At 43.2% G+C, this 20,044-nt stretch overlaps 1 protein-coding gene across 1 annotated transcript in view; it reads right to left on the reverse strand.

Moving 5' to 3' along the window:
* Positions 1–11,042: 11,042 nt before the first annotated feature.
* LOC117357615 (cysteine-rich venom protein ablomin-like) overlaps positions 11,043–20,044 on the reverse strand; it is a 121,315-nt gene continuing 112,313 nt past the window's right edge. Inside the window, exon 8 of the mRNA XM_033938453.1 lies at positions 11,043–12,498. Within this exon, the coding sequence (XP_033794344.1) occupies positions 12,485–12,498 (14 nt within the window). The 3' untranslated portion in view covers positions 11,043–12,484. The remainder of the gene's footprint in view (positions 12,499–20,044) is intronic.

Here is a 20,044-nt window from a genome sequence, read left to right on the forward strand (position 1 = left end):
AGGCCGCATTTAGAGGGTGCGTGTACCTTTATGCTTCATATGATTTTCTAATACACCCGTTGGAGGCTCACAAGACTCCTGAGGCAGGCCAGTTAGGCTGAAACATATGCATGTCGGGTCATTGAGTCATTGGATGAATTTATGAGACTTTGGATGAATTAAAGCATTTGCATTTATCAGATGAATTGAAGAATTTTCTTTGGTGTACACCATTCCGATTGTACAATTCCACTCTAGTTTTGTGCTTTTGAGTTTGTGGTTTTGTTCCATTTTACAACATTTTAGGTGCATTCTATAAAGTGGTGCACATAAATTCTAGTTCAGAAATTTTAAAAGGGGGAGGAGCAAGGGGAAATCCTAGGTATTCCTAAAAGTTAGATGTGCTCTTATAGATTACACCCGATCCATGCACAACCTAAATGCAGGTACTTGGGCCCCAATTCAATAAAGTCAGGTTTAGCGACGATCACTGCTAACCGACCCGATTCACAAAACGGCCCACTGCGTGTTTACCCCCTCGATCGCCCATTTTCTGATCTGGCCATGCAAATTAGTAAAACCCCATGCAAAATAGCCAAGTGATTGATTCTCTTACATTGCTTGGCTATTTTCCATCGGGTTTTAAGATCGTAAAAACCTGACTGCTGTAGACCTGTCGGTATCTCTATTACCGACGGGTCTGCTGGTATTTTAAAATTTGATTTTAATGGCAGAGGTATTTTGCATGTATTACACATGCAAAATATATGTCCCATAAAACAAAAAATAAAGGAGATCACGTGATGCTGTGAGCTGGTAGGCAGCAAGTTGTGCCGGCTCCTGAGCCCTGTTCCTCATCTCGTCTTTCTTTGAGAATCTAAGTGAGACTTTCTGCCCGCCTTTGTCAGAGTTAACGTTTGCTTTTGTATGGACAAGTTTTTGGCCAAACCTACGACCGCAATGGCTTCTAAAAAAGCTAAAAAAGATTGGGAGAAAGGGAAATCGAGCGACGACAAAATGGCGGACGTGCCTCGAACAGATAGCCCGGCATTTACCCCAGCCATGCTTGCGGAATTGCAGCAAGTTATATTATAGGCGTTGGGGCCGCGTATGGAGCAGATCTCGACCCAGCTGGCTAAATTGGAGTCACTGCTGGAGGATAATTCCACCCGCGTCACCGAGTTGGAGACTCGGGTTTCCGTGGTGGAAGATGGGGCTTATGCAATGGAGTCCGAGGTGGCCATGCTTTCTACCCAGTTGCGCACCTGTCAGGAAAAATTAGAGGACTTGGAGAATCGCTCGTGCCGCGGGAACCTGAGATTTATTGGACTCCCGGAAACAATTGCGGATTCCGTGCTTCTCTCGGTGGTGGAGTTGTGGCTGTCCAGCGAACTGCAGATGCTGGCTTCCTTGGGATCGGCCCGGTTTGAGCGGGTGCATCGGGTGGACTCTCGTGCTGGGGCAGACCAGCGCCCCAGAGTGAAAATAGGCAAATTTCACAACTATCGTCACAAAGTGGAAATCCTTCGGGCTTACTGCGCCAAACGGGAATCGTTGGCATATGAGACTCATCCAGTTAGAATTGGACAGGACTACTCTGCTGCCTTAACGGAACGGCGCAAAGTTTTTCATCCCCTTTGTGCTAAATTAGTGGAGAAGAAGCGTCGTTTTATGTTCCTCTATCCGGCCATCTTAAAAATTAAACAAAATGGAAAGTGGCACGTGTTCGACTCAGTGGATCTAGCGGGAGATTTCATTAATCACATGGAGTCTTCTTCATTCCCCACTTGATTTCCTCTGTCTGAATGTGACTTTGCTGGCATGGGCGGTGGACTTATTTTTGTTATCTTCTATCACCACAACATTTCTCAAGAGATGTAACTTTACACATTTTTGAGGACAGGGCACTGAAGGCCTCAGTGTCGTGATTTGCTTTCCTGGAGCCCAGAGGGTTCTTGGCAAGCCATGCATCTAGTTGGGGGTTGGGGAGGGGGTGGTGGGAAATTGGGGAGAGTTGTGGGGGGGGGGAGGTTTTGGGTTGGAGGGCGTGGGATATTTTTGGTTCTCCATTCCATTGCATTTTGAGGTTTTCAACTGTATTCCTTGTGTGTTTCCTGTTTGTGTGCTTTTCTGTATCTTCTCTTGGGCCTGGCTGGGAGCCTGGGAGAGCTATATCGAGGGGATGGGCAAGGCAATTCTCTTTTTATAGTCCATGAGTGCTAAGGCCTTTCACATTTTGTCCTGGAATGTCTGTGGTATTACATCTCCTGTAAAAAGAAGTAAAATAATTTGTCTCCAGCATCATAGAGCAGACTTGGCATGTCTGCAAGAGACCCGATTGACAGATGCAGATCATGCCAAGTTGCTGAGAGGTTGGGTGGGCAAGGTGTTTTATGCTTCTTCCCCGAATAAGAAGGCAGGGGTGGCTCTGTTGGTGCGCAGGGGGTTCCTGGGTAGGGTGAGCAACTTCTTTAGCTAACCTGGGGCTACGGGATCCAGCTCACCACTTGATTTTGCTGGGAGACTTAAATCAGGTACTTGACCCCGATTTAGATAGGATGGGCCCGGGTTCCTCTCAGACCTTAGTCTAACCAAGGGTATTCCCTTTCTTTGTGACACTTTGGATCTTATTGATCCTTGGCGCCTGCTTCATTCTACTGAGAAGGACTTTACACATCAGTCACGGGCCCATAACACCTTCTCAAGAATTGATTATATCCTGACCTCGGCTGCTTATCTGCCTCAGATTCATTCCTCTGTGGTAGGTCCTCTGTCTGTGTCGGATCATTGTTCTATTTGGATTGACCTCTTATGGGGTGATGACATTTTCAATGGGGAGACTTGGAAATTCCCATCATATTTAGCAAATAATTCTGATTTCATTAAATATCTTACCCAGAAATGGGAGGATTATGTAGCCTTTAACTCTCAACACCAGGACACACCACTTTTGTTTTGGGAGGCGGCTAAATCGGTCCTTTGGGGAGATGTTATTTCCTATGTCATTGCACAGCGAAAACGTCTTTCCCGGGGACTCTTACATTTAGAGAGAGAATACAAAAAACTGAAACGCGTACATCTTGCCATCTCCTCAGTCCCAGGAAGCCATCTCCTCAGTCCCAGAAAGCCATGGTGGCAGCTCAGGTTGCCCTGAACACTTTACTACATGAACGCGCTCAGAAATATCTTCATTATTCTCTATTTCACTATTACAACGTCCCACCCTGAGTATAGGAAACCCTTAACTCCTAAAGTGAGTCAGGGCTAAAGGGACGGGGGAAAGGGCAGAAACAAGATGAGGGTCAGAAGAAGGGGCATTCTATGTGGACCTGCTCTGCAACTAAGGAAGAGCATGGAGAAGAGTATTTCATTCCAGTATCGGTAGGGGACCAAGCTACTATGGCTCTGCTCGATAAGGGGGCAGACCAATCCATGATGGCTCACCGATTCTGGAAGAAAGTTTTTCCTAGAGAGAAGCAAGAGGGAAACCATAGCTCAGTAATGATTAAATGTGTACATGGGGATACGGTCTGTTATGACCTAAGGCCCACTACGGTGTGCTTTAAGGATAAAGTGTACCGGACACTTGTAGCTCTAGTGCCAGCTGTCCCGTATGATCTTATATTAGGAAGAGACTGGTTGGGGTTCACAGAAGCGATTGGGGTAAAACAGAATTTGATTAACACCCGTTCGCAAGGGGCCCCAGCGCCTGAGTCAGAGACCCCTCTAGGGAAAATATTTCCTTTAACGGGGGAAGCGTTCCATAGATACCATCAAAGGCAGGAGCACCAGACCCGGGCCCAGAGGAGAAAGCAACAGCAGCAAAGGGGCCAGGCCTTGAAACAATCTGTCAAGAATAGGGAAGTCCCTTGGTTACCCCAGGAGGTTATGGACACCTTTCCCACCTTCCAAGCAGAACAAAAGGCAGATCCTACCCTAAGGGAATATTGGCAACGGGTGGGAGGTACCCAAGAAGGATACTGGTTGATAGTCAAAAGAGGCCTGTTATATCGAGAGAGTTTGGTGGGAGAACAGGGGGAAGAAAAACAGCAACTTATGGTACCACAGGGATTTAGAGGGGTTGTGATGAGAGCAGCCCATGACCATACTTTGTCGGGGCATAAGGGGGCTGAAGCCACCTGGCAGCAAGTGAAGAAACGGTTTTGCTGGCCAAAAGCGCGTCAAGAGGTGATAGACTTCTGCCAATCATGCCCTGTGTGTCAGAGACTATCGTTGGCAAAACCTGCTAGAGCTCCTTTCATTCTATTCCCATAGTAGAAGAACCCCTAGTACAGATTGCTATGGACATTGTGGGACCCCTAGAGAAAACCCCGAGAGGGAATAATTTCATCCTAGTAGTAATGGACGTTACTACCCGATTCCCATGGGCGTTTCCTTTAAGGAAGGCGACATCAGCGGCCATCATGAAGGAACTGTTGGGACTCTTTTGTATGGTAGGATTCCCTAGGGAGGTTCTTACTGATCAGGGAAATAACTTCCTTTCCACCGAGATGAGGGCTTTCTGGGAAGGCTTTGGTATATGCCTTATTAAGACTTCTGCTTACCATCCACAGGCTAATGGCATGGTTGAACGCTTTAATCAAACGTTGAAGCAGATGCTAAAGAAAGGCGTATGAGACAAACCTACAGATTGGGATCTGTTCATACCATTGGCCTTATTTGCAGCTAGAAAAAAGGTGCAAGACTCTTTGGGAGTAAGTCCTCATGAAATGTTGTTCGGACGACCACCTAGGGGCATGTTAGATATGCTCAGAGAAAAATGGGATTTTCCCGCAGAATCAGGGAGCAGTATAATTACATACTTAGCCCGATCGAGACAGGGGCTGAACCGGGCAATGAAGGTAGGTAGGGATCACCTGGAGTGGAGTCAATGTCATCAAAAAACCTACTATGATAGGGGGACGAAGACCCGCCAGTTGCGAGTGGGAGATCAGGTGTTGGTACTGGTCCCCTCGGACTCTCACAAATTTTTAGCTCAATGGAAGGACCCAGCCACTATAATAGAAAGAGTGGGCTAGGTAGACTACCAGGTAAAAGACCATAAGAACAGGGTACAGACATACCATATTAATCTCCTGAAGCCCTGGAAAGATAGGGAATTGTTGACCTTGGTGGCCCAGCAATGTAAGGATGAGGACTTGGGTCCCCAGATAGCTGATATGGTTGCCGAAGAGAAGGTGAACAAAGGGACGGGACTAACCGAGACACAAGCACATCAGGTTCAAGATATGATTTATCACTTTAAGGATGCGTTTTCTACAATGCCAGGAAAGACTAGGATAGTGGCTCATGATATTGTCACTACCCCAGGAAAGGTTGTCCGGGTTCGTCCCTATAGACTGGCTGAAGGGAAAAGGATCTTAGTGAATGAATTGGTGCAGGAAATGTTGACCCTTGGGGTGATAGAACCATCCCAAAGCCCCTAGAGCAGCCCGATAGTTATTGCCCCGAAGGCTAACGGGACCCCATGATTTTGTATTGATTTTAGACAGTTGAACAAAATTTCACAATTTGATGCGTTCCCGACGCCACGAGTGGATTAGCAGCTCGACCGGTTAGGGCAAGCCCAGTTCCTCACAACATTAGAACTGGCAAAGGGTTATTGGCAAATACCTCTGACTAAGGAGGTTAAGCCTAAGACAGCCTTTAGTACACCCCAAGGTTTGTTCCTTTGCCCTTTGGCTTACGTGGGGCGGTGTCTTTTTGTCAATGGGCGGTCCAGGAAGTATTAAGGGACCACTATGATTATGCTGACGCATATATCGATGACATTGTCATACATTCGGCATCGTGGGAGGAACATCTGGGACAGGTAGCAGCAGTTCTGAGGTCACTGAGGGAGGCAGGCCTCACGGTCAACCCCCAAAAATGTTTTGTAGGCCAAAGAGAGGTTAAATATTTGGGCTACATTGTAGGAAGGGGGCAGGTTAGGCCCTTGGTGGACAAGGTCCAGTGCATTCGAGACTACCCTCGGCCATGTACCAAAAAACAGCTTATGGCCTTTCTAGGTCTAATAGGCTACTATAGGAGATTTATTCAGCATTTCTCCTCAAAAGCAGCCCCACTGACAGATATGTTAAAGAAAGGGAGTCCAGATACCCTACAGTGGGAATCATATAGCATATAGGCTTTCGGAGGATTGAAGGAAAGCCTGTGTGAACGGCCTGTCCTGAAGGCTCTAGATTTCAACAAGCCTCTCATCCTACAAACAGATGCCTCTGGCAAAGGGTTAGGGGCTATCCTTAGTCAGGAGAGTGAAGGGGTTGAACACCTTGTCCTGTTCCTTAGTCGGGAGCTCCACCCTAATGAAAGGAATTATGCCACAGTGGAACAGGAATGTCTGGCAGTCAAGTGGGCTGTACAGACATTAGAACACTATTTGCAGGAAAAGGAATTTACCCTAGTCACAGACCATGCTGCCTTAAAATGGCTAAATACTATGCGTAATAATAACACGGGTCTGACACGCTGGTATTTAGCTTTACAATCATTCAGGTATCATGTGGTACACCTCCAGAAAAACTTAATACCAACGTAGACATTCTTTCCAGAATTCCAGAGAACACAGGACACCCTCAAAGTCTGCAGGATAGTCATCCTTTAAGTGGGGGGATTGTGACAAACCTGTGGCCAGCTTCGTCCCTTTAAGGGGTAAAAGTAGAACATGGTCCCTGGTCAGAAGGGCTGACCAGGTTAAAAGTAAAGGTTTGGAAATGGCTGACAGTGAGGTAGAGCAGGAGAGACAGGAGCATAGGAATATCCAGCAGAGAGCGCCGTCTCAGTACAGATACTCCAGAAAGCCTGGGAGGACTTTTGTTGAGAAGTGGAGTCCCCATGCTGGAAGGTATGCTCATTACCAGCCTAGGAGAAACCTGAATTATTTCCCTAGGGATTTCCTGCCCAACACAGCTGTTCCTAGGAGAGAGGGGTGGGGCTTTAACTCACATAAAAGCAGAGCATGGGATCACAGTAAGGAGAGCAGGGACGGAGCTAGAGCTAATGAGCTCAGGCAGCGGCAGGAGAAGCAGCAATGCCTAGATGCAGATGAGGGGAGAAGTCTCTCTCCTCCAACCCACAGCAGTGAGGATGTAGAGATGACCGAGGACTGCCTCAGCTTAACCCCAGTTGCTGCTGAGCAGGGAGAGGCGATGGATGTCTCTGAACCACTGCTGGAAGCTGGCTATTTCCCTACTGACATGGAGGTTAGTTCCCAAAGGAATAAAGCAAGGTTGTGATTACATGCTGGCTCTGTAACCTGAGACCAGCTAGCCTTGATTAGAGAGTGCAGGGGAATCTCTCCCTTTCACTGTGGGATGGCCCGGAGGGCAGTGTTTATTCAATGAACTTTATCTATGCTTGTGTGAAAGCTCCGTGTGAAAGCCTAAGTAAAGTTTACAGCTTATCTAATGCCCTGCTGTGTTCCGTAGGCTAGGAAGCCCAGATGATATTAATGAGTTTTGAAGCCTGCTCTGCAAAGCATAACATGTCTCAGCTAGGTGAGCTGAAACGTTTGTGGAATCCAGTGCCAAGTTTATAACTACAATGACTCTGCCTGTTTCCACAATATATTGGCAAAGTTTTGAAAGTTTATTTTCATGGTATTTCTTTTACTTTAAACCCTGGTGAAGAGGACTCACTCCATGCGGGTGGCTGATGGTATTCAGACCCCCAGGTTTAATAAAGTCCAAGAACATTCTTTTGAATAGACTTACTTGTGTTGTCTCCTCTTTTACAAACTATTCTCAGTGTGGCCTGGCAGACTAGGCTGGAGCCTAGGTCTGTGGTAACCTGGAAAGCCTTCCTCCTATCTGAGGAAGCCACGCCTGACAGGCCAGAACTCAACACACCTAATCCCTCTGCTGGGTAGAGCAAGAGATAAGTGTGTCACACACTGCAGAGATCGAAGGATGCTGGTCTCAGGGGAGTTTTGGTCGGCTTAGATGCAGCTAAGGCCTTCGACCAGGTGAACTGGGTTTACCTTTTTCAGGTGCTCTCCTATATGGGGTTTGAGGGGTGGTTTTTAGAGACGGTTCACTTGCTTTATACAGACCCAACAGCTTGTATTTTAGTGAACAGCGCGCGCTCATCTGAGTTTCGGATAGTCCGGGGCACCAGACAGGGCAGTCTGCTATCCCCTCTTTTATTCATTTTGTACTTGGACCCTTTCCTTCGAACGCTTTTGTGGGATGATGCCTTGCAGGGGTTGCTGGAGGGAGATTCGCAACTGCGGGTCTTGGCATATGCAGATGACCTATTGCTGACCCTGGGGGATCCAGAGGTATCTCTTCCCAGAGCGTTGGACTTGCTAGATGAGTTTATTATGTACTCGGGCCTGGTATTGAACAAGCAAAAGTCTATGGTATTGCCCTTATCTCCAGAAGTTCAGATTCAGTGGCAGGGCACGTTCCCTCTTGCATGGGCTCCGGGAACTCTTACATACTTGGGTATTACTATCTCCCCTGACCTTTCCGCCCTATATGCTTTAAACATAGACCCTTTTGTTTGTTCTATGCTACAAAAACTGGAGAACTGGAGGGTGTATCCCTTAACATTAATGGGAAAAATAGCATTGTATGATATGGTATTGATGCCTCAGTGGCTTTATGTGTTTCAAATGCTACCTGTTTTGTTATCTGCTAAACATGATAAACTTATTGGAAAGTGTTTACAAAAATACTTGTGGAATGGCAAGAGAGTACGTTTGTCTTTAACTCATCTGACACGTCCTAGGGACTTAGGCAGTTTGGGATTGTGCAGCTTTCGATTGTTATCCCAGGCGTGTCAGATGAGACATTTAAATGACTGTTTCCTTGGGACTAGTCACTTCTCAGCTTCCCGACAGGAACTTTCACTTTGTGCTCCCTTTCATTTTAGTTATCTGCTGCATGTACAACATTTGCCTCCGAAGACCTCTTCCGCGGGACCTCTTCTTGCGGCCCCTGAGACGCATCTGGAAACTTTTGTGTCAGCAACTCCAAATACCGCCTCAAGTGACTCCTTATTTACCATTGAGGGGTAATGGGAATTTTACATCTGGACTGGCATCTATATCATCCAGTGTGTGGAATGACAATGCTAACCTCTATATTTTTCAATTGGTACATTCTAATGGGTCTTTGAAATCGTTTGATGAACTAAAAAGGGATCATGGTTAGAAGGTGAAAGACTGGCTTTCTTACATTCAGTTATCCTCTTATGTTCGCTCATTACCACAGGACTCTCTTACTGATCAGCGGATGGAATCCATTTCTGAGGCTTTGAGTTTGTCTGCTCAGGTACTGATTCCTTGGAGATTCCATCACCGTCATCTTCAAGAATGTATGGGTGAGCTTCCTTACGAGATGTATGCTGCTCTTTGGACCTTGCCTGTGAAGTTACAGCGCAAATGATTAAGAGAGGGATCCCTAAAACGGCCCATTTGACACCCAGCGTGACATTGATTGAAATGAACTACAAATTCTTGCTTCGTCTTTATAGGTACCCTTCATACCTGTTCCGGGCGAAGATGTGTGCTTCTGATCAATGTCTCAAATGTTTCTACTCTCCTTCCACTCTTGGACATCAGTTTTGGTCTTGTATGAAGGTGCAAACCTTTTGGCAGCAGATCCGTCGACATATCCAGACTATGTGGAAATACAATTTTATCCTCAGTCCTGTTATGTTGTTCACATTGGACCATTTACCGCTCCCTTCTCCGAGGGGATTCCGGAGCTTTTTGGCTCGCTCGGTGCTGTTGGGGAAAAAAGTGATTCTGCGCTGTTGGATTTCCTCGGACTCTCCCACACTCTCTCATTGGCGTACCTTAATGTTGCAGCAGGCTTCTATGGAACGTTTACAATTTTCTTCCTTGGACACAAAACTAGGACGTGCTTTTAGTCTTTGTTGGGAACCCTTTTGGCTCACTTTGACCCCTAGAGCTCGTAGTCATCTGCTTAATGTATGATTTCTCAAACTGTACTGGATCCTGGAATGGAGAATGTTTCTAATTTACTGTTTTTGTGTTTTCTGTTGCATGGGGTATGGGATGGGGAGGGTGGAGGGTGGGAGCTCAGGTATTTGGTGAAGTTTGGGAGATTGTTGGTATTCATGTATTCAGCTGACCACCATGTATCACTGAGTGCTTTGTTTCTTTTTGTAAACTAATAAACATATTGATCCAAAAAAAAAAAAACCAAAAACAAAAGATAAAAAAAATCCCCCATGGGAGGAGCCCAAGGCACTTGAGCCCACAGGGCCTTAGGCCCCTCCTGTGCATCACATGATGCACCGGGGAGAGGCCTAAGGCCAACATTGTGCAGACAGTGGCCGGTGGAGGAGCAGGAGGGACTGAGAACACAGCCACACAGTACCTGCCTATATTCATACCCTCTCACTATTGGCCCAGGCAGATAACACAGTGTTTGTGCATTTAGGAGCAAATTCTATAAATAGTGCCATTAGTTAGGCGGCTGTAGGTGTTCTACTGCCACCTAACTAAATTGTTTTAATTGGTTCAATCTGCACAGTCAATTACTGTGCCAATTAAAAACTGATTAAAACATCATTAAAAATTAAATGAAGGCACCTGTAGATGCCTTAAAAAATGGTGCCGTTGTCCCATCTAAGGCGGCACCTAATGACCCCTACAGCCACTGTAGGTGTGGATAACACCAGAAGTGCCATTAGATGCTGTTAGACGCTTCCTTAGACGTGATTCTCACCAAAGGTAGGTGCGGGAAATGTAGGCCTTTAAAATACTAGTCTACATTTGATGTAGGCGCAATTCTGCAAATGGCGCTGTTGGATGATTGACATGCGAACGGCACTGTGTTTGGAGGCACCACCCAATAATGGCACCTTTTGCAGAATCCAGCCCTAAGTGTGTACTCTATTCGATAAATATAGGGCAGAGTCGGGGCATATTCCCAGAATGTACCTCACAGGCTTTGCGTTACATACATGGTAAGTGGTAAAACTACTTCAGTTTACTAAAAAGGGCCTCTAAAAATGGAAAGCAAGACTAAACTTTGACTTCAGTTTAGGAAAAGATCACAATACAAAAATTAAAGTTTGAGCATAGATTTATTAGATCACAAGATTAGAGATTTTGGACAATCAGTTTTATAATCTACAACCAAAGCTCTATTTAGAATGTAAAAATGATAGACTTAATCAATGCAATTAAGAACTATTTAGCATTAAAAACAAATCAAGTGGTCCTTTTATAAAGGTGCAAAAAAAAGTGGACTTAGCACAACCTTGTCCCACACACTAAAGGCACTTTCTACTACAGCAGGAAAATAGCCAATTTCCCTTTTTAAAAAAAAAATAAATAAAAATTAATGGCCACAAACTAATGTTGCAAAAATGTAGCAAAAATAGCCAATTGTTCTTGGAAGACATGCGCTAATGTTACCATTAGCACACAGCCATTTAAACAAATTAGCATGTGAACCCTTACTGACACCTATTTTGTAGGTAGTGAGAGCTCACATGCTAATCACACACTAATCAGGTAGGGCCGGATTTTATAAGCATCGCCAGTATCGGCAGCTGCCTTAGAAATATTCGATGATCACGGGTCAATCGTGCACCAGCGCCATTTGTAGAATTGCAGCTGTTTTGTAAAACAGGTGCCTTAAATGTAGGCCAGCACTTTAAAGGCCGACATTTAAGGTGCTGGTCTCATGCCTACAGAAGTGCATAGGGACACTTAAGACCATTTCTGGCACAAACCACGCCCCCGCCAGCCTTAGGCATCCATAGGCATCCCCATGTGCCTCCTCCGTATGAGACTGGTGCCTAAATATTTTTTTTTAAAATGTGTCCCCTGATTGCTCATTTAGGCAGAGCCACCTAACTTCAGTGCAATGTGTGCAGAATTTGGCTGTTAGCGCATGGTGAGCTAACTAATCAGTTCTGATACTCCCACTTTCTGCCCCCCAAAACACACCGTCTGCCATAAAAATACAAATATTTTGTAGGGTATGCTTTGTGTATGCTAATCGCAGATATACCACAGGACCACCCATGATAATCACTTTTGGTTGAGATATGCATGCGCTAGTACTTACTGCAGTTTAGCTAAAGGAAGACCCCCAAGTAATTAGTACTTGCAATTATTCCATCACAACATTCCTTAGCTTGTGACATATAGGGAAAATGGCATAAAAGAAATTTATTATAGAGGTAATTACAGTCACAGTCTTATTAGCTAACATGCATTTTAAGTCCATTATTCTAATTTGTATTTTATCTGTATCCCATGTATTAGCTCACGTTGTTGTGAACCGCCTAGAACTTTTTCAGTACGGCAATATATAAGAATAAAATTATTATTATTATTATTATGTGAGAAAAACAAGTGAATTGCTGAGTTGGAAAAGAATCAAGTTTAAGATACTTTAATGTCCCACACTTATGAATGGCAGAGCAATAGGATTTTGCATTCCGGCTGTACGAGCTCTATGCAGGTTTCCATGCAGGACAGTTTGAATATGCATTTTCATGTATCTGGAACTGTGGTTGAAATAATCATAAAAAAGAATGCTTGTCAAATATTAAACAAATGCAGAATCTAGATAATGAGTTAATTAGCCACCCCACAAACCTTTATCTAGTTAAGACATAAAGGCTCCCTTTTAGCAAGCTGCGGTAGAGCATTTTAGCGCGGGCCAGCAAGGTAAATGCTCCAACGCTGTTCAAACCAGGCTGGGAGACTTGAACAGCGGGGCCAAAAGAATTACAAGAATGGGCTTCCTCTCCCAATATGACTGGGCAAGGGATTCTGTTCTATGAATTCAAATCAACAGACAAAAAAAGCCATGTAATAATCAAATTCATGTTTATTAATGCTTTTCATGTCTGGGGAGAGCCATACACATTATCAAATTTTCTTTGCTCTCCAAAGGAGAAATCCAAGTCAAAGAAAGATATACCATATGTGACATCATTTGTAATAATTACCATACTTTAGAACAGTGTTTTTCAACCTTTTTACACCTATAGACTGGCAGAAATAAAATAATTATTCTGTGGACCGGCATCAGTCCGTGGACCGGCGGTTGAAGAACACTGGGCTAAGTCGTGGGTCAAACCCCGCCCATCTCTACCCAATCTCCACCCCAGACCCTGCCCCCAGAATAGTACTAATTGTAACACTATTTTTTCCATTCATTTTTCACAGATATACAATATAATCTTATTAACAACACATAATGGTTAACCACAAAATTAAACTACACAAAGCACACTGACAGCAGATGTAAAGTCTCAAAATTGACATAATTCAATCACTAAATTCAAAAATAAAATCATGCCCCCCTACCTTTGTTGTCCCTCTTACTCCATGCTGTGCCATACCTTCTGGCCTGCTCCTGCCTGGCCATTTTATGCCGCCCCCGGAATTATCTTCAGGCCGGCTCCCTCTTCCTCACTGATGCAGTGCACAAAGCTGTGGGCAGCAGCTCCTTGCACGTCCCGTGCCTCATCTGGAAACCTTCCCTCTAATGTTGCAACGTCAGAGAGAAGGCTTCTGGTTCAGGTACAGGACGTGCATAGGAGCCACTGCCCGTGGCTTTGTGCACTGAATCAGTGAGGAAAAGGGAGCTGGCTCGAAGATAACACCGTATCGATCGCACTGTAGACCAGCGGTTGAAGAACACTGTTTTGGGACTGATGCACATGCTGGCCCTGTGGACCGGCACTGGTCCATGGATCAGTGGTTGAAGAACACTGCTTTAGAATACAATGGCACAGTTGATCACATGACTTTCTTCCCAGGAATACATCACGTCACTTTACTTTTAAATCCTAAATTTGCCAATGCTAAGCCCAATTTTTAAACCCAGCAGGTGGCAGTATTTTTTTTTTTTTTCTTGTAGCCTTTACCTAACCTTCCTTAAACGTGATGTGCATCCTAATATATGGAAAGCAGACTTCCTTTTTTTGTTCTTTCTCTAAAGCTTGCTTCCTGTTTTTCTGCTACCCTACAATGAGATCTTACCATCGCAATCACTCCATATACCAAACACAAATTAATCCCTGTCCCCTTTGTTTTATCTTTGCATGTCAGCATGTTATTTTCCTCTCTAACTCTGGGATATTTTTTCTTTTCTGAGAATTCCAGCTTATAAAACTTTAATATTTTCATTCAGTTTGATTCTATCATAGCCAATTTAAAATTACATAAGAACATAAGAATTGTCGCTGCTGAGTCAGACCAGTGGTCCATCATGCCCAGCAGTCCATTCCCACGGCGGCCCTTAGGTCAAAGACCAGTGCCTTAATTGAGTCTATCCCTACCTGCGTATGTTCTGATTCACCAGGAACTTGTCTAACTTTGTCTTGAATCCCTGGAGGGTGCTTTTCCCTACAACAGCTTCCAGAAGAGCAATCCAGATTTCTACCACTCTCTGGGTGAAGAAAAACTTCCATACATTTGTATGGAATCTATCCCCTTTCAACTTTAAAGAGTGCCTTCTTGTTCTCTCTACCTTGGAAGGGGTGAACAACCTGTCTTTATCTACTAAGTTTATTCCCTTCATTATCTTGAATGTTTCGATCATGTCCCCTCTCAGTCTCCTCTTTTCAAGGGAGAAGAGGCCCAGTTTCTCTAGCCTCTCACCTTTTACAAACAGTTCCACAATTCACCCGTCTCATTTACCACAAATAATTTCAAAGTTAATCTCATTGTCTCACCTTGCATGCTTTTATTTTCCAGTTTTAATTATTAATAGCAGCTGGTGACGCCCATGGTGTCTACATATCTTCTATAATGCTCATATGAAAAGGATGAGCATCGTTGCATTTACCTCACCAGCCTGTGCTAAAACACTCTACCACGGCTTGATAAAAGGGGTTCATAGGTTTTTAACTTCTTAAATTGAAATTTACACTATTAGCAAAATTATTTTAATTTTGTATAAACAATTATGAACCATTTCTTTTGAACAGTTCCCACATAGCTTTTACGCTCAACAAACCTTAAAGGAGTAAAAAGACAATACCGAATTCCCTTCCAATCAGATAAACCTCCTGCAGACCAAGATATATTGGATAAAACAATCTAGCTAAGAAACCTGCAACATTTATGATTTGCAGTGCCTTCCCCACCGTAACTGTGAATCCTTTCATGAGATCACAAGCAATAGAGGGGTTTGATTCTTGTTGCAGTTCACATCCCAGAGGCCAAGAGAAAGGACTGCAGGGGAGAAGGAAGGGTATGCTACAAAATGATACTCAGAATTCCCACTCTATAGAGAACAGTGTCCGCCCTATTCTACAGGAGCGCCAAAAATTAGCTTCTCAATACTTAATTCTAATGCATTGCATGTTGTGAGACTGAAAATAAGAACATAAAAATTGCTATACTGGGACAGACTGAAAATCCATCAAGTCCAGTATCCTGTTTCCAGCAGTGGTCAATATTACAGAATAAATCCTTAAAGCATCAACCCCACGTATCAAAATGTTTATAGTAAAAAAAGGGAATTATTAAGATGGTCAAAAAGAACAAATTGTAATGATGAATTTTTGAAACTAATTCAAATGTTATAATAAAAAATAAACTGTTTATTTATTAATTCCTAATATTCATTGTTTTGTGTGTCTCAATTGTGTTTTTTATTTCCACTCTGAGTAATTAAACTTGTGGTGGACATATCATAAATTATACAGACATCAGTCTTTGGAACCTCTTATGATATATATCATTCCAAGTTCCTGTCTTGTATATTATTATAATCATTTATGTCCACCACCTATTGAATCTTTATTTCTTTACTTATAATCGGTTAATTTATTTTTAAGTTTTCTAAAAGATTTTTATGACATCTATAAATATTTTCTTTAAAAAACATTATGAATCATATGAAGAAACTTCTGATTCAAGTTGAAAGGCAACACTATCTTAAGATTCGGTGAATCCTGCCACCATCAACGCTGATGTTTTAACGACTCCCGATGCCCTTTCCTTTTTTGGGCGTTTCAACCCTCAGCGGGTCTTCCTCGGGGATAATAAACATAAGCTGACTCTTATAAATAAATACAACATAATCAACTCTCCATTACTTTATATTAAACTCATGTCTACTCAAACTATTTATAATTATGTTCCTAAATGTAACATGGATTCCTCCACATTATTTATTAATTGAGAGGTAATGGAGAATTGAATAAAGTCAGGTTTATGATTCCGGTGAAATTTGTATATATACTTTGATATGTTACGTTTAGTGAAATCTGCACACATTTGGAAGGTAGGCTCCGCCCTCTTTCTATTTACCCCATTGAATTGCAAGGAACCCTGTCAAAGCACACATCAACATGCTGGGGTTGGTTTTAAGTTTTATGATTCTTACGCAGTGATGCGATTATGTTGACGTTTGGGCGTGGTATTTCCACGTTCCGTCATAAGCCAGCTTAAAAACAGTCCACAAAAGAAAGCGGTGTGGAAAATGTTTATCCTTGTTATGCCACCAATGTCAGGTATGTAGTGCAAGTTTGAAACGTAAGCATAGGTTTATTCAGAATTCACGTATTGTTTTAATGAGTGCTTTTTATATACCTTCTTATTCATACATTTTCTCATTTAGAAGTCATACCGCCCGTTCTTCGGCCACGACTCTAATTAACCTAAATGCACATACACCGGAGATTGAAGCTAGTTTGTATAAGTATTAGGTAAGCAGTAGGATATGTTTTAAAAAATGTTTAAGTCCTAACAGAGTCATATGGAAATAGGCTTGCCAAGTTCGTAACTCCGAATCGTCGCCCAATTTAGAGATATTATCAATATCGCTCACTTCAAAATCCCTAACAGCCTCGCTAACAACTATTCTGTTTTATGTCCCACCAAAAAAATGGAACCTAGCCAAGGAGGACTTCGCGGAATTTTTAATAACCAACTCATTAGCAAGCCCATACAACTTACTATGTGGAGATATCAACATTCACCTAGAGCAATCAGACCAACCAGAAATATGAGATTTCTGGTTACTTATCTCCCAATTAGGCTACTTCAAACCACCCCCAACCAAAACCCATCAAAAAGGTCATCAGTTAGACCTGGTGACTTTCTCCTCCCAAAAAAAACCAACCCCAAATTCTACTGGAAAGAAGATAACTGGTCAGACTCCCTATGGTCTGACCATAGACTTTGTAACTTCACTATTGACTGCCAGCAAAAAACTAACAAAAACAGTAAAACAAGAAATAATAAAACTCACACTTCCAGAGGGAAGATCGACCCGACATAATTCTGGTCCCACTATGAGAATATCACAAAACAGAACGCAGAATCAGATCAATTCATGCCATCCTGGACTGAAGACAGCACTAACATTCTAAACAAAATTGCCCCCTTAAAAACCCGCAGAATTAGAGCCACAAATCTAGAGGGATGGTTTGATTCTGAGCTACTACTGCTAAAGAGGGACCTAAGAAAGTCAGAAAGATTATGGACTAAATCTGGTACACAGGAACACAGGGTTATGTGGAGATTAAAAGTAAAAATCTACAAAAACCTCACCAAGGAAAAACGGAAAAATTTCTACGCCCAAAAAATAGGAAACGCTACAACTAACAGTAGAAACCTTTTCAATCTGGTCAATGACCTCTACAACCTCGAGACACTCACTGACACCCAGGAGGAACCCACTTTAACAGCTATCACCCTAGCAGACTTCTTCAATTCCAAGATACAAAAATTAAGATCATCAATAACTGCCCCTGCCAATCCCCACGGGCACTTTCCAATCCTCCATGACACAAACATATCCAACTCTGACCTAGGGTCCAGAACCGACCTAAGTTGGAACATTTCAAAACCATAGACTGGCAATCCTTTAACAAACACTACAACAAATATAATAACTCCTACTGCAAACTGGACACTGGCCCCCCAAATGTCATGAAAACTGCCCCTATCCACTTCAAAGCCAACATGTTGACATGGGTCAACGCTTTACTATCCGCAGGAAATTTCCCAGCAGAGCAAGGCCACATCCTGATAATTCCAATCATAAAAAACTCAAAAGAACCTCCCAACATCCCATCTAATTACAGACCTATCGCCAGCATCCCCTTAGTCACCAAAATAACAGAAGAGGCGGTAAATGCAGAACTCACCACGTATCTGGACAAATTTGACATCTTACACGGCAACCAATCGGGATTTCGCTCTGGCCATAGCACTGAAACCATCATAGCTTCTCTACTTGACCACCTGAACTCACTCTTCAGCCAGGGTTCCAGCGCCCTGATCTTGCAACTTGACCTAAGCAGTGCTTTCGACCTAGTCGACCACACTATTCTCCTAGACTGCCTTGCACACATAGGCATCTCCGGCCAGGTTCTCAACTGGTTCTATGGGTTCCTTAGAAATAGATCTTACAGGGTGATCAAGAACGACTCTTCCTCCCACAGCTGGACCAATTCCTGTGGGGTTCCCCAGGGCTTACCCCTATCCCCCACCCTGTTCAACGTCTATTTTGTCTCCCTGGGAAACCTCCTGCACAGCTTCAAGCTCAAATTCTTCATTTACGCAGATGACATCACAGCAATCATCCCACTAACCAGTTTCACTCTAGAGCTGCTCAACTCGCTATCAAACTTACTCAGGCAGATAGAACTCTGGATGCTATCCTATAGATTAAAACTAAACTCTGACAAAACCAAATTCTTCCTGGCCACCCCCAATGACAAAATCAAAGATACCTCAATTCAAGTGAATGGATCAGACTTCCCCCTAGAACAAACCCTAAAAATACTGGGAGTCACCTTAGACAAACATCTATCCCTTGAGAAACACACTGATCTTACCATTAGGAAAAGCTTCTCGGTGCTCTGGAAACTCCGCATCTTAAAAAAATACTTCAATGACAACTCATTCCGCCTATTAGTACAATCCTCCATTCTCAGCATCCTGGATTATTGCAACATCATTTATCTAGGCTCCACGAAGAAAACCACCAGGAGACTAAAACTGATTCAGAACACCGCCGTCCGCCTTATATTTGGCTTAAACAAACGGGAACACATCACCCCTTTCTACCATAAACTGCACTGGCTGCCATTTAAATTCAGAGTCCTATTCAAGTTCGCATGCCTCTGCTACAAAACTGTATTTGGTCTATCTCCAAGCTACCTCAACCCTCACTTCAAGCTAAATCACAACAATAAGAACTCTCGCAGAATTCATCTGTTTGCCTTCCCCCCCCCCCTAAAATTATGTCACCTCAAAAGTTCCTCGACAAAACCTTCTCCTTCCAGGCAGCCAAACTAAACTCATGGCTTGCCCAAATTGTACTTGACGCCCCCTCCTACCTTGACTTCAGAAAAAAACTCAAAACTCACTTATTCCACGAACAGAACCCCTAACTCACCCTCTCACCTCTGCAACTCCCCTCAATCCATGTGAACATCCACCTTCCCCTCTTATTGTATCCACCAAACCAATTTAACTTCAACGACCGGTTTTTCCTGTAAATAAATTTTTACTTTCCTAATTGTACACTCTTGTATATTCCTGTCAAATCCAATGACCTGTACACTCCAAACTATGCTAATTCCAATGTTTTTCATTGTCTGTAATCTTTAATTAATTGCTGTTAACCGCCTAGAACTCTCTGGGTATGGCGGTATACAAAATAAAATTATTATTAGTATTATTAAGTATTTTAAACTGAGGTAGTTATTTTTATAGACGGAGTTCTTACTGATTTATGAAAGTTTAGTTTAGCATTAGTCTTTCTGTTTGATTGTACCTCACTAAGAAAAGTTTATGGAAATTTTGCATTAGATAAGATCACCCACACATAAATGAGGAGGTTATCATTATTATCATCATTATTATCACTTTTAGGACTCCTTTTACGAAGCTGCGTTAGCGGCTTTATCACATGCAACTTTTTATTGCGTGCTAACCCCTGCGCTAGCCGAAAAACTACTGCCTACTCAAGAGGAGGCGGTAGCGGCTAGCGTGGCCGGCAAATTAGCGTGCGCTATTACGCACCTTAAACCGCTAAAGCGGCTTCATAAAATGGGCCCTTAGTGTTGATTTGTG

The sequence above is a fragment of the Geotrypetes seraphini genome, chromosome 3, assembly GCF_902459505.1.
Source record: "Geotrypetes seraphini chromosome 3, aGeoSer1.1, whole genome shotgun sequence".
In the NCBI taxonomy this organism is placed as follows: domain Eukaryota; kingdom Metazoa; phylum Chordata; class Amphibia; order Gymnophiona; family Dermophiidae; genus Geotrypetes; species Geotrypetes seraphini.